Source organism: Nipponia nippon, unplaced genomic scaffold (genome assembly GCF_047370975.1).
Source record: "Nipponia nippon isolate SJK-2023a ecotype South Korea unplaced genomic scaffold, ASM4737097v1 scaffold_5, whole genome shotgun sequence".
In the NCBI taxonomy this organism is placed as follows: domain Eukaryota; kingdom Metazoa; phylum Chordata; class Aves; order Pelecaniformes; family Threskiornithidae; genus Nipponia; species Nipponia nippon.
This window is the reverse complement of record NW_028262369.1, coordinates 139,585-152,209: the sequence shown is the minus strand read 5'-3', so window position 1 is coordinate 152,209 and position 12,625 is coordinate 139,585. Positions and strand designations below refer to the sequence as shown.

The 12,625-nt window shown below is 43.3% G+C and overlaps 1 protein-coding gene across 5 annotated transcripts in view; it reads left to right on the top strand.

The window, feature by feature from the left end:
• GLYR1 (glyoxylate reductase 1 homolog) overlaps nucleotides 1-12,625 on the top strand; it is a 28,678-nt gene that overhangs the window by 12,317 nt on the left and 3,736 nt on the right. For 2 of the 5 annotated variants that reach the window (XM_087734543.1, XM_087734545.1), the window contains 11 exons: nucleotides 507-749; nucleotides 3,787-3,873; nucleotides 4,937-4,993; nucleotides 6,090-6,140; nucleotides 6,270-6,343; nucleotides 8,172-8,271; nucleotides 9,485-9,595; nucleotides 9,902-10,003; nucleotides 11,099-11,261; nucleotides 11,752-11,931; nucleotides 12,432-12,556. In XM_087734543.1, the coding sequence (XP_087590669.1) occupies nucleotides 507-749; nucleotides 3,787-3,873; nucleotides 4,937-4,993; nucleotides 6,090-6,140; nucleotides 6,270-6,343; nucleotides 8,172-8,271; nucleotides 9,485-9,595; nucleotides 9,902-10,003; nucleotides 11,099-11,261; nucleotides 11,752-11,931; nucleotides 12,432-12,556 (1,293 nt within the window). The remainder of the gene's footprint in view (nucleotides 1-506; nucleotides 750-3,786; nucleotides 3,874-4,936; nucleotides 4,994-6,089; nucleotides 6,141-6,269; nucleotides 6,344-8,171; nucleotides 8,272-9,484; nucleotides 9,596-9,901; nucleotides 10,004-11,098; nucleotides 11,262-11,751; nucleotides 11,932-12,431; nucleotides 12,557-12,625) is intronic. The other 3 variants (XM_087734544.1, XM_087734547.1, XM_087734546.1) reach the window with 3 other exon arrangements.

The window sequence follows — 12,625 nt, the reverse complement described above, 5'->3', positions numbered from 1 at the left end:
AAAGGAGTTTGTTGCCTCTGGCAATTTGAGGAGGGGTTAGTTTTCATTCCTTTGTTGTTTTGTTTTTTCCCCCATTCTCTCTTCTTCCCCATTCAGTCTTGCTTGGTGGGAAAAAGATGTTGTTAAACTGATGGAGAAACTGAAGAGGCTAATTGATCTGCTTATGATGACTTGAGAAATCAGTCTTAAGTCTTGGGCTAGAATTTGATATCTGCTAATCTTGTCTTTAGTATATTGGAAGTGCACATTGCACGCACTCCCAGCAAGTCTTCAAGTGGCCTGTTCTGATACCGCTTACTTAAACTGATGTATTTTTGCAGGAGAACTAACCAGGAACTTCACTCACCGACTTCAAAGGGCTAACAAGTATCTAGTTTTCAAGTTACTGTGCTGTTGTTTTGCTTGATAGTAATCAGCACAGGGTCCTTCACATCCTTGGTTTTGCATGAAAATCATTCCAGCTCTCCTCTTCTTTCCTTACCATCTTCTATTCTGTAATCTCTCAGGCGTCTTCCCATAACTCCAATGAAGAGAAGAATCGGCGTAATTCCAGTGAAGAAAGAGGCAAGCAATCTGCTGGTGAAGAGAAACGCAAAGCCAGTTTGTCTGAAGGGAAGTTGAAGAAGGGCACAGGGGAAGGAAAAAAGAGGGTCTCTTCTGTATCGTCAGAGAGAGGATCAAAATCACCTTTGAAAAGAGCCCAGGATCAGAGCCCCCGAAAGCGGGGGCGTCCGCCCAAGGATGAGAAGGTTTGTGTTGTGCATGTCCGCCAGTGCCCTGTGGACTTTGCAGATGCACTCTAGGGTTGACTGGCACCTTGACTAACAGGCCAGCAGGAAGAATCAGTTCAGTATCAGGTTTTTCTAAGCTGTTCCGTGTTACTACTTCTAGACCATTTGGCTGCCTGATACCTTTGGCAAACATATTGTTGATTCTTCCTGTAATTTTTACCAGTTAGTTATTTTGAGTGGCTCTGTTCATATCTTTGAGAGGGCTTTGAGAACTGTATCATGAGACTCCACCTTTCATCTTGCCATCCCTCAAATTCAATTTGTGTGGGAAGGATTAGTGAAGAGATGTGGGTCTTCATCTGATTCCTGACTTCTCCCATCTCATCTACTTTGTATGATTAAGTGATTAGTAGTCACTCAACTTTGCCCTCAGTACTTAGGGAGGGTGGGGTATTCTTAAGGGCTAGGGCTTAAAGAAGAAACTCTCATAGCCTGGGGAATCCGCCAGAAGAATTAATTGTATTCATTTCAGCTTCTGTACTATAGGATATATTTCTGTCCTCCGTTACAGAGGTCCGACCTTGGAGCATTATTATTTTATCCCCATTACTTCTCTGTTATTTCTGGATGTTGTGGCAGCAACTATAGCCACCAGTACTTTGTCTACCCTCATCTAGAGTTCCAGCCTTCTTATTTATTGTGGAACTCACTGTTGTGGTCCAGATCTTCCTTTTCCAAATGGATAATTATTTCAGTGGACGATTACAATGCACGTACTCCATCAGAGACTACACGTGAAGACCATTGGGAGACTTCAGCTGATAAACCATGCTGCAGCCTGCTTGCTCACCTGTGCTTCAAAGGGATCACGTTATGCTGTGCTTCACAATCTTTGCTTTCAGTGCACTTCAGGATGCAAGTCAAGATGGTAGTCTTTCATCTCCAAAATTGTGAATGGATTGGCCTTCACTGGTTGAACAGCAGACTCTTTCTTGATGTAATAAAATGAAGCTGATCATCTCAGATGGTAGCTATGAAGGAAATAATGGCGCTTTTTTTTTTGAGTCAGCTTCCGTTAAATCAGGCTGTACAGCAGAGCCCATCAGTTTCTCCTTTTGGGGGGAGTTGGAGGAGGGGAGGAATGGATGCGTATTTGTGGATTCTTAGTAATAATTACAGAACTTGTGACTTGACTGATGCAGGAGAACACTTTACCAGCAACATACTTTCGCCCTTCAAAGCATCTTGCTATGAGCATGTTGTATCTTCGCATATTCCTGTTACAATAAGCCACGGGGCCTTTTTTCCTACTTGCAAAATACTTTTGTGTCTTTGAGCTAGATTAATTCCAAAATTAATCAAAACTAATGGCTGGGAGAATTCTGATCGTGCTGACACATTGCATGCTTAGGTTTTACTGTATTAGCTACCTCAGGGCATCAGAGTGCTTTGAGTTAACTGTGGTAGCAGAAATTATTTTACTGGCAAATTGCAAGCGGAATGGTTTTAAACAGCTTATCACAAAGAGATGGCCAGCTCTGTGATAAATGTCTGGCCACAGACCATGAAAACAAGCAGGCTGATGTAGGAAACTAGCCTTATAGCTTCTGGGTAGTGATGTACTGACAATTAAAGAAATTGCCATGAAAATACAACAGTACTGCCTTAATACTATTTTTCAGCCTGTGAAATAATTTTAAAATCTTGTTGTCTTCTTGCCCGATTCTCATAATTTCCCCAAATTCTTAGCCCTAGGGTAGAAACCATTTATGTCGCTGTTCTGAATTGCTGCAGTGTTGGGATTTGGGGGTTTTGGCCCCCTCACAGTCCACATTCTGGCTTTCCAAGTAATAAGGATGCACAAAATTCAAGGATCTAGTTGTTGCAGAGGTGTGCTCTATCTAGAAATGCTCTGTAGGCATACATGATCATTCAAATACTCTCATTTTTAAGCTTATGAATATTTTCAAAGGTCCAACATGACTTCATAGGTATCGGAGCAGGCTTCATCCACGATTCGCCAGTTGAAAAAGCAGCATAGTCTCTAAGGAGAGAATTTTAGTGTGCAAGACTCTCCCTAGACTGAAATGACACTTTAAGGTTGGAGACTGATGTCTAAGTTGTCCCTGCTAAGAGATGAAACAGTTGCATCAATCTGGGTTACCTCCAGGAGTCTTGCTCTTGCCTTTTTTTGCAAAGAGTGCTCTTCCCTTGTGGTTCTGCATGGACACTAAGGTATATTGTGCATTTTCAGGAAGTAATATTGCAGGGGAGATAGTGTGATTCCATTTCTGGACCCTCATTTCAGGAAGATAACGCATAGTATGCAGAAGTCCTGTACATTCTCTTCCTATAGCATAAAGACCTATATGTCTATAACATATGTCTATGACCTATAGCATAAAGACCTATTTTAACGTATATATCTTGGGGAAATAAGAAAGATAAATTTTAATCTACTCAACAGTAAAAAACCTGATGCGTTAAGTATTATCATGACATTACAAATCGGGGCCTTTTGAGTGAATGGGGCAGTCCACATATCGGTTTCTGTCTCATGGATTCTGCAAACTTGAGCAGATGTGACTATCAGCCTCATGCTTTGAAGGTTCTCCTGTTAACAGGTAGGCTACTTTTTTATGATAGTGGAGGATTAGAAGACTTCAGACATCTGACTGTGGTGATGCTCTTCACCCATTTGTTCGGCTTTTTGCATCCACCAGAGGAAAATGCTGGATCAAGTGTGTTTGTTTGCTTCTCTGTGCTTTGCATGATTACACAAGTGCAATGATTCCTCTTAGATGTGAAGAATGGATTCCCCAGAAGCCGTAACTGTGACTGAATTCCTTCATTGGCAGTTCATGTTTTCTTCAGCTCACCTGTGTTGGTAATAGGCTGTGTGTTCAAATATGAACTCTTCATGCAAGGCATATGAAATGGAAGGCATTTGTAGTGCTTTTCAAAACTCTGTATGTGTGCTCATATGACCAACGTGCTGTGGCCAGCCACTGAGCCAGGTTGTAAGCTCTTTCTGATCTTCCTTCTGTCTCCTCAGGACCTCACAATTCCAGAGTCAAGTACAGTGAAGAGAGTGATGACTGGAACAGTGGCTGGATTTAAATGGCCGCCAAGCGTCAGTGAGGTGAGAAACTTTACAACATATGCGATCTAGGAACCGAGTTTGTGGAAGCAAATCTGGAACCTTTTGTCTGGACTGTAAGATAGCGAGAACTTCTCTTCCCCCCATAGGAACAAAATAAGAAGCTCTCATTCTGTCATTCTGTAGTGTAACAAAGCTAGGCAATATCCTGGGCAATTAAGAAGTATGCTGGGAAGTGAGATTTCAGTCTTTGTGGAACCATTTGCAGATTCACACTTAACTTGCAGCACTCATTTTTGCACATCTCCTTCTCTGGAGATACTCGGAACCCGCTTGGATGCAGTCCTGTGCAACCTGCTCTAGGTGAACCTGCTTTAGCAGGGGGGTTGGATTAGATGATCTCCAGAGGTCCCTTCCAACCCCAACCATTCTGTGATTCTGTGAAAAGTATTTCTGGGACAGGCTTCCCAAAACTGAAGGAGATGATGTGGATAGTCTCTCCCTGTCTGGATACTATCATATGGGGTGGGTTTCATTTGGTTTCCCTCGTAAGGAGCTTTTGGAAACCTTTCATTTTTGTGCATAAATAAGTGGTCAGTAAAGCAGAGTAAAAGCAGCGTGGCTCTAGGCTAGCGCATATGGTGCTCATCGGGGAAGTGAGATACCTGGGCCTCCAGTCCTTGTTGCTGTTAATGTGGGTTTGCCTAGCATGTAACAGTGCTAGGTGTAATCTCAAGCCAATTCCTAGAATGTTGTTTTAAGGAATTCCTTGGAAGCTGGAAAATAAGTGTTTTCATTCCCTTGGGAAGAGGAAGAAGTGGGATATGAGATCTCTTCTTCCCATGTCAATCTTGCTCATAATTTTCTTTGGTTTTCCTACAGATGTCCAAAAATGAGGAATTTGGCTTGAATGGCTTTGGTTTTGAGAATGAAACACAATATAAACTGCTTAATTGAAGCAGGCTGCTTGATAGAGCTGATACATTATATATTTTCCACCTTAAGCTATTGTTCTCATGCAGCTTGGGAGAACAAGGAAATTGTGCTGTCGTTGCTCAGTGACTCTCTGGGAATGTTTCTGAGCATGTACTTTCTCTCGTTGTAGCCTGTGAAGGACAGTGATCCACACTTTCATCACTTCCTGCTGAGCCAGACAGAGAAGGTGAGGATTCGGCAGACAGGATCATTCTGCTGGTCTGTCTAGCTTGGCATCCTGCCCTTTGCAGGGACTAAGTACAAGGAGTATGCATAAAGAGCTCTGAAATTCTGTTCTTTGGGAGCTAGCGGCAATTAGATTCTCACGTGCAATCTTGTAGTTCAATTTTCTCCTAACCTGAAGGTTTAGAATGATTTAGCATTGAGTACAGTGAATAGTTTAAGTAATTAAAGATGATCTAGCACCAGGATTTGACAGATCTGTTGTAGTAAATTCTGTAGCTTGAACATTGAGGGGTAGGAAAAGCTGTTTTTCTGTTTAAAAACCTTGTTGTTTGATTGTCTTTGGTTGTCCTACCAGTTCCTTCAGCTGGATGAACTTGTCAATTAACTGAATATGACAGGAGAATTTCCAGGACCAGAAAAGCTCCATGTAAAATGTAGCCACTTTATCTCCTGAGAGTCAGAAGCCTTGCAGGATTTTATCTTCAGCAGTGAACATCAGGAGGAAAAGGAAAGATCAAATTAAATGAAAAAGGATTTCTATCTAGTTGAGGATCTGGGCAGAGCCAGAAGGATTAAGAGCAGCTAACGGTTTTAATCTAGACAAGCTCACAATAAGCAGCAGGGGAAGGAGCAGCCTTCACCTTAACGTTTGTTGAAAGCCACGTGCCTTCTCACATTAACAAGAAGGTTTTGCTTCTGCAGCTGCATTGACATACTGAGCATAGATATGAGACAAGGTGCTCTATGGCAGGCTTTAGAGGTCTCTGTTTTCTTTGGGCCAAATGTGAAAGTAGGGATGCCCTGAATCCTTGCCTCTAGAGGAGCCTGACAGAGGAGCTACAGGAAGGAGTTTGCAGTACCTGTATCAGAAGACAGGCTGAATTGCTGGAGCAGGGTGGGAAAGGAAGAGCTTAGTATGTTGCAATAGGTTTTTGTTTTATTTTCTCCCATTGAGGGAAGCCTGAGAGTTTTCCTGCTCCGCAGATGGTGGTGGGTGGGTGAGCTGCCTGTTTCTATGTAACAAGGATATGGTCTGTTTGCTCAGCAGAGCAAATCAGCACTGTCCTTCCCCTGAATGCTTTGTCTTCTCCATACAGCCAGCTGTCTGCTATCAAGCCATCACAAAGAAGCTGAAGGTTTGTGAAGAGGTAAGGCAAATCTTGGTTTTGATGGATTTTCCTTGCTGTCATGTGGACTTGCAGTTCCTCCAGAGCTGTGCACTCTATTTTTTCTTTTTTTCCCCCCCCCCCCCTCTTCCCCCTGCCCCCTCTCCCCAGGAAACAGGATCCACCTCCATCCAGGCAGCAGACAGCACAGCAGTCAATGGCAGTATCACGCCTACAGACAAAAAGTAAGATCTCCAACGCACTTCAGCCATTTCCCTTCCTTTTTCTCCTTCCGAGCTCATACGTGCAGCCATTATCCAGCTTGTCACTGAGAATAAATAAACCTAACATTTCCCTCTAACTACAGATCTCCTCTGTCCTTGTGTGAAACTGATTTGAGGGGATGGGGGGGGGGGGAGGCAGCTAAAAACAAATGGGCTGTACAGTAGAAAAATTCAGAATAAGGTCTGGCCTGGATACATTTGCAATTCAGGGCTTTTTTGCAGTCACCCTTTTCCTGTAGGGCATACTGCAGAACATTAAGCAGCAGTATTTCTGAACGCTGTATGGGGCAGAAAGATAAAAAGGTATCTTTCTCCAGTAGTGCCTGGCAGTTGACTGGGGTTGTTTAATCGCGAGCATGTAGAAGACAAGAGGAAGAGGGAGGCGTGTTCTCCCAGCACAAGAGCTTTGCTCTGTAGCACGTGAGCTTTCTGGTTTCTTCTAACATCCCCCTTCTCCTTTCTAGAGTGAGAGAAGCCTAACTTGAGCTTCCTGTTTCACTCTGTAACTTCCGCTCTGTTCAAATTGAGTTCAGGCCACAGCTTGCTGTTTGCCGTTGGGGTCGTTCTCATGGGATGTCAGTTCTCAGCTGTACTCCAGGGGAACCAAAATAACAATGAAGCTGTTCAGGTAAAACAGTCTCTTAGGAAAGCGTGGCTCAGAGGTGGGTTGGGAGAGAAAGAATATCTCCTCTGTTTTAGAGACTTGAAAATAGGTGGACCTTGTTTGGGCTGTTTAAGGAGCCTGTAGTGACTTGCTCTGACCTGTCTAAGTTAGTTTGCTCTAACAAAAGGCAGCATGGCTAGCTGGGAGAGTGCAGGTGGCTTGCAAAAGCCACAGCGCATCTGTAGTGTGGCTAATTCTGAAGAATTAACTGGGGAATTGCCAGGCAGATTTCATTGTGAAGTTAAATCAGATGTGTAACTGAACACTTCAGAATCTCCTACTAGAGCTGTGGGTTTGGTATGAAGCTAGCTGCATGATGTATAAAAGGATCCTTGCAGCAATTCCTGTTGCAGGTAACTGTAGGGATGGAACTTGTTAGTGCGTTGTCTTTTTCTTGAAGGGGGGGAGCAAAACTCTTGCCAGCGGCGGGGCGGGGGGGTGGACATGGGGGAAGGCAGCTGGTATCTGGGACTGTTGTATTGTCGCTCATGGTGACCTGTACTGGCCTATTACTTCCTTTCTTTCTGTGTCTGTCCAAAATCACAGCTGTAGAGCAGCGACTAGGTCTTTGGTCTGTGTGTGATGCTTAGCCCAGTAGTCCTTGCTGGGCTTTATTAAAATAAAGATTGTAATGTATCATTCAATAGTGTAAGCAAGTCATTGTACATGTGACTTAGTTTAAAAATCAGAAGATTTAATTAAAGAAGCACCTGCTGATCTCTGAATGTTCCCTTTATCTTCAATAAGGCAGTGGCTGGCAACAGAAAGCACAAGAGCAGCAATTTTAATAAAACAAAACAAACAAACAAAAAACCCCCAAGCAAACAAAAAAAACCCAGACCACCAAACCTTTAATATTTAGGTAGTCTTCTGAAGCAGACTAAAGACTTTCTTCAGGAAATTTAGGGATGCTTCGTAAGCAAAATAAATACCAGCTTGCTTTTAAAGCTCAGTATCTGCCCATTCTGGCTGTGGCTACAGTGGAACATGTTTGGTTTTGTTGTGGTTTTGGGATTTTTTTTTTTTTCTGGTGATGCTCCAGGATTTGCTCTTCATCATTTCAAGACCACAAGAGGCTGACACCAATTGCTTTCTGTTGCATTAATGTTTATCTCTTCCCCTCAGGATAGGATTTCTGGGACTTGGCCTGATGGGAAGTGGCATTGTCTCCAACTTACTGAAGATGGGTCACACTGTCACTGTCTGGAACCGGACTGCTGAGAAGGTAGGCATGTGCTTAAGGTACAGGTGATACTTAACCTTTTCTAAACATCTGGTTAGCTCTAGCTCAAGAAGGCCTGGAGTCACCAATCGGTGGTGCTTGGGAGATGATGCCAAAGAAATACAAGTATATGCTTGCCACCTTGTTCTATTATTATTATTTCCTAGATGCTTGTTGGTGGCCACTTTTGACTAGATGAAGGTGTAGTCTTTCCTAGTATGGTCACTCTTATGTGAATAGTTCCCACCCTGTTGCCATTTTGTATGAAACGAGAGAGTTGCCAGAAAAATTACAACCTTGTATATGTGTTGAGGAACGCAATGTAAAGTGCCTCTGGAAATACTGCTGATGTAGATAGCCAAGTCATTGTGTCATGGAGCTGGACAAAAAGACCACGTACTGGGGAGCTGATCGTAGGAGTGGTGTGGTAAGATGCACTGCGTGACCACAGTTTCATCTATACATCCATTGTGCTGTTCATGTTGCGGTAACAAAGGTTCTGTTGAAAACCTGCTGTGTCATAAGACCGGAATGAGGAGGTTTTTATAGGTGTATTCAAAGTGAAAATGGAGCTTATATGACACTTACATTCTAGCTAGTGTTATTTTTTGTAGTGGAGGAGGAAAAGTGGGTAACTGGGGGAGATGTGGTACTCAGATATTGTGGAATATCAAAGGCAAGAAGGGCAGCATGGTTACTTTGTTAAAAGGGATTAAAAGATTTTTTTTTTTAACTGCAAAACACGGATGGTATGAGGGGATAGGGTAAGAAGGAGCTAAGATTTTGAATCAGCAGCCCACTAAAACACGTCAGTCTCAGCTGTGCATATTCCTGTTTACCATCCAGTAACACCTTTTGCTATGTCTTTTTACCATGTTTTTTCCCCTCATGTCTCCTGAAAAACCCACAACATTCAATCTCTTATTTCACCTAAGCGTGCTCTTTTCCTGTGTCTTTCTTTTGAAGTTCTTCACTTGAGGTTTCAGAAAAGCTGCAAAAGAGCCCCCCCCCCTTTTTTTGTGTCTGTGTGTGTATGTCTGTCTGTCTCTGTGTCTGTTTACACAAACCGACAGAAGACAACCCAGTTGCTATGTAATTAATATGCCTGACTCCTTTTGAGTTGGGTTCAGCAGCAGAGTTTGTTTCAGCAAAATGCTAGAGAACCCATTTGCTCTGTACTTAATTTTTCTTACATTTGGATTTGTGACTTTTGCAGTGTGATTTGTTCATCCAGGAGGGGGCACGGCTGGGAAGAACCCCTGCTGAAGTTGTCTCCACCTGTGACATCACCTTTGCCTGTGTATCAGATCCAAAAGCAGCAAAGGATGTAAGAATTAGCTCTTATTTTTCCTCCACCAGCTAGACTACAAGATACAGTCACTGAATACCAGTTCTGATTCCTACTAACTGTGGTAGCCTGGGTCATTGTAGGTGCTGGGCAGTGCAGCTATGTAAAAATAAATGTCCCAACAAAAATCATACTTTTGAAAAAATAATCCCTGGGGGGAGTAGGTTTTGATATAGCTCTAGGAGTCTACCGCTGCAGTGCCAGACTTGCTTGAACTGCTGTCCTGCAGGATTGGAGTTTCTTTGCAGACACCCTATTGCTTTACCGCTCTTCTGTTCCCCACAGCTGGTACTTGGTCCGAGTGGAGTGTTGCAGGGGATTCGCCCAGGGAAGTGTTATGTGGATATGTCCACCGTGGATGCAGATACAGTCACAGAGTTGGCCCAGGTAATCATATTGAACTGAACTTCTAACATCTGTGATTCAGCAGCAGTACTGCAGTTCTTCTTGCTTCAGGTGGTAAGCTGTTGATAATAAAGATGCTTCTGGAGATTTTTGGGCTTCTTTTGGGAGACACTCAAGTCGCAGGCAAGTAAGACAAAATAAACTGTCAAATCTTGACCAGCAAACAAAGTTGGATGAGATGTTTCCTGGTGATAACAGCAAAGCCTGTAGATTTGGCAGGGCTGTTAGCTGGCACCAGTGCAAACAGCCAGCCACATTTCGATCCCTTAAGAAGTATTTATAGCCAGATTGGTATTCTGTAGCAAACCGGAGGAGAAAGCACTGTCTGGATTCATAACTGTCCTTAAATTGTAACGTGCATAATCTACTTATTTTAAATGTTCTGGTTGGGGAAAAAGAATGCCTTCATGTTTCATTCTGTAAAAATATTATTATAGAGAGGATTTCTGTAGAAGTGGTCTGATTATTTCTGATGTGGTATCTTTGATTTCCTCTTTGGCATCTTGATTGTTATCCTCTGCCCTAAAGGCAGTGCGTGTGGTTGCACAAGGAAGGGGAGCTAGTTTTGGTGAAGTTTTAAGGAGATGCATTGGTGATGCAGTAGGGTGTAACATGAATTTGGAGAATGAAGAGTCATACATATTAGTAAACCTCTGGTTGAAGAGATTTGTCAAAGGCCTTTCCTCTTTGGGGAAAAGAGGGGAAAATATCATAACGGTCAATCTTCTGAGATTCCTATGCCACATGTACAACTTCAGCACTGATTCCTTAGCCATTACAGGGTGCCATGGCAGAAGCACGTAAGTTCAGCTGCTTAAAACATGCACAGTAGTGATGGGTGCAGGAAAGTGTTGCTGGAGTGTGAGGGCAACTTTTGGTCTCGAGTACCCTTTGCAGGATGCAGTGCATCACATGCTAGTGCTTTCTTCTCCTGTTTGTATGTCTCAGCTATTTGTTCTGCTTTAAAATTCTGTCCTCAGGGCCAGGAATGCCCTAAACAATGTTCTTGCTGTGCTGCCTACTCAGCATCAATGCGTGCTGTTCATGCACAGCTAACCAGAGATGCTCTTTTTGCAGGTGATAGTGTCCCGGGGTGGTCGCTTTTTGGAAGCACCGGTCTCAGGAAATCAGCAGCTATCTAATGACGGGATGCTTGTGATCCTGGCAGCTGGCGACAGGGGTTTATATGAGGACTGCAGTAGCTGTTTCCAAGCGATGGGGAAGACCTCTTTTTTTCTAGGTAATTGAAACACGAAGGGCCTGATAGCAGTTTCTTAGTCAGTGCAAGAACTGGGAATTCCAGCAAGGGATCTGAGGCACGTGTGTCATCTGTTTCTTGTCTCCTTGGGCAGTATGGGAAATTGGCCTGCTCTTCTGGAGCTTGGCCAATTTCAGAGCATCCAGCCTAAGTTTTGGTTTTTTGGGGTTTTTTTTGGTGGTTTTGTTGGGTTTTTTTGGTTTGTTGTTTTTTTGTTTTTTTTTTTTTTAAAATACTGGCTCATTTTGGAGGATCCGTGATGCTTTTTATTTAAAATCATACTTTGTTATGACTTCTCCTTTCCTTTGAGCGCTTGGAAAATGGGTAAGTTTTCTGAAGTCTTTCAGGGGAAGGGAGAGCTGCCAGAGTGCTTGATATGAAGAGTATAATAGTGTTAATACTGTGTGGGATGGGGGAGCAAGGCTGCTGTATCTCTTCTGGAGGAATGCCCAATGGTATGTCTCGCTCCCAGGTGAAGTAGGCAATGCTGCCAAGATGATGCTGATTGTGAACATGGTCCAAGGCAGCTTCATGGCAACGATAGCAGAAGGACTGACTTTGGCTCAAGTGACTGGTCAGTCCCAACAGACCCTTCTGGATATCCTCAATCAGGGACAACTTGCCAGCATCTTCCTGGACCAGAAGTGCCAAAGTAAAGTTCTCTTACATTGTTTTATTATAGGACGTTTGCCACAACCTAGCAGCATTTCAGATAATGGCGGAAGGGAGAAAATAACCGTCCCATCTTCATCAGCCTGGGATTCTGGGTATTTTAAGCATTCTGGAAATGAAGAGCTGAGTTCCATTCCTTCCCCTTCGTAGCCAGGGCTTCTGAGAATCCACCCCAAGCTCTGCATTGTCTACAGCCTGCTTAGGACTTGAGTTCACAGTGAGGATTACACTGGGGCAGGGTAATAAGTGAAATGGAGGGCAAGCTGCTTAGAAATCTTAGCTCACTTTGTCAGTGGGCAATAGTGACATTATCTGCTGTGGCCAGATGAAGATAGAGAACAGAGAAACAGAAGAGCTAAAAGCAGTGTTCCTGGTGATCAGCATGGGAAAGGGAAGTTTGGTGTTGAATTGCATGCCCTTGCAGTGTGGGCTTGATTTACTTTTGTCATGCTTATTTTTTGCACGCATTCCTCTCGACAGATATCTTGCAAGGAAACTTTAAACCTGATTTCTACCTGAAATACATACAGAAGGATCTTAGATTAGCTATTGCACTGGGCGATTCTGTCAACCACCCAACTCCCATGGCAGCTGCTGCCAACGAGGTAAGAGCTGTTCAGTGTTCAGATACGTGTTACTCAGCATTTCTTCAATAGAGCCATTTGTCAACAAGA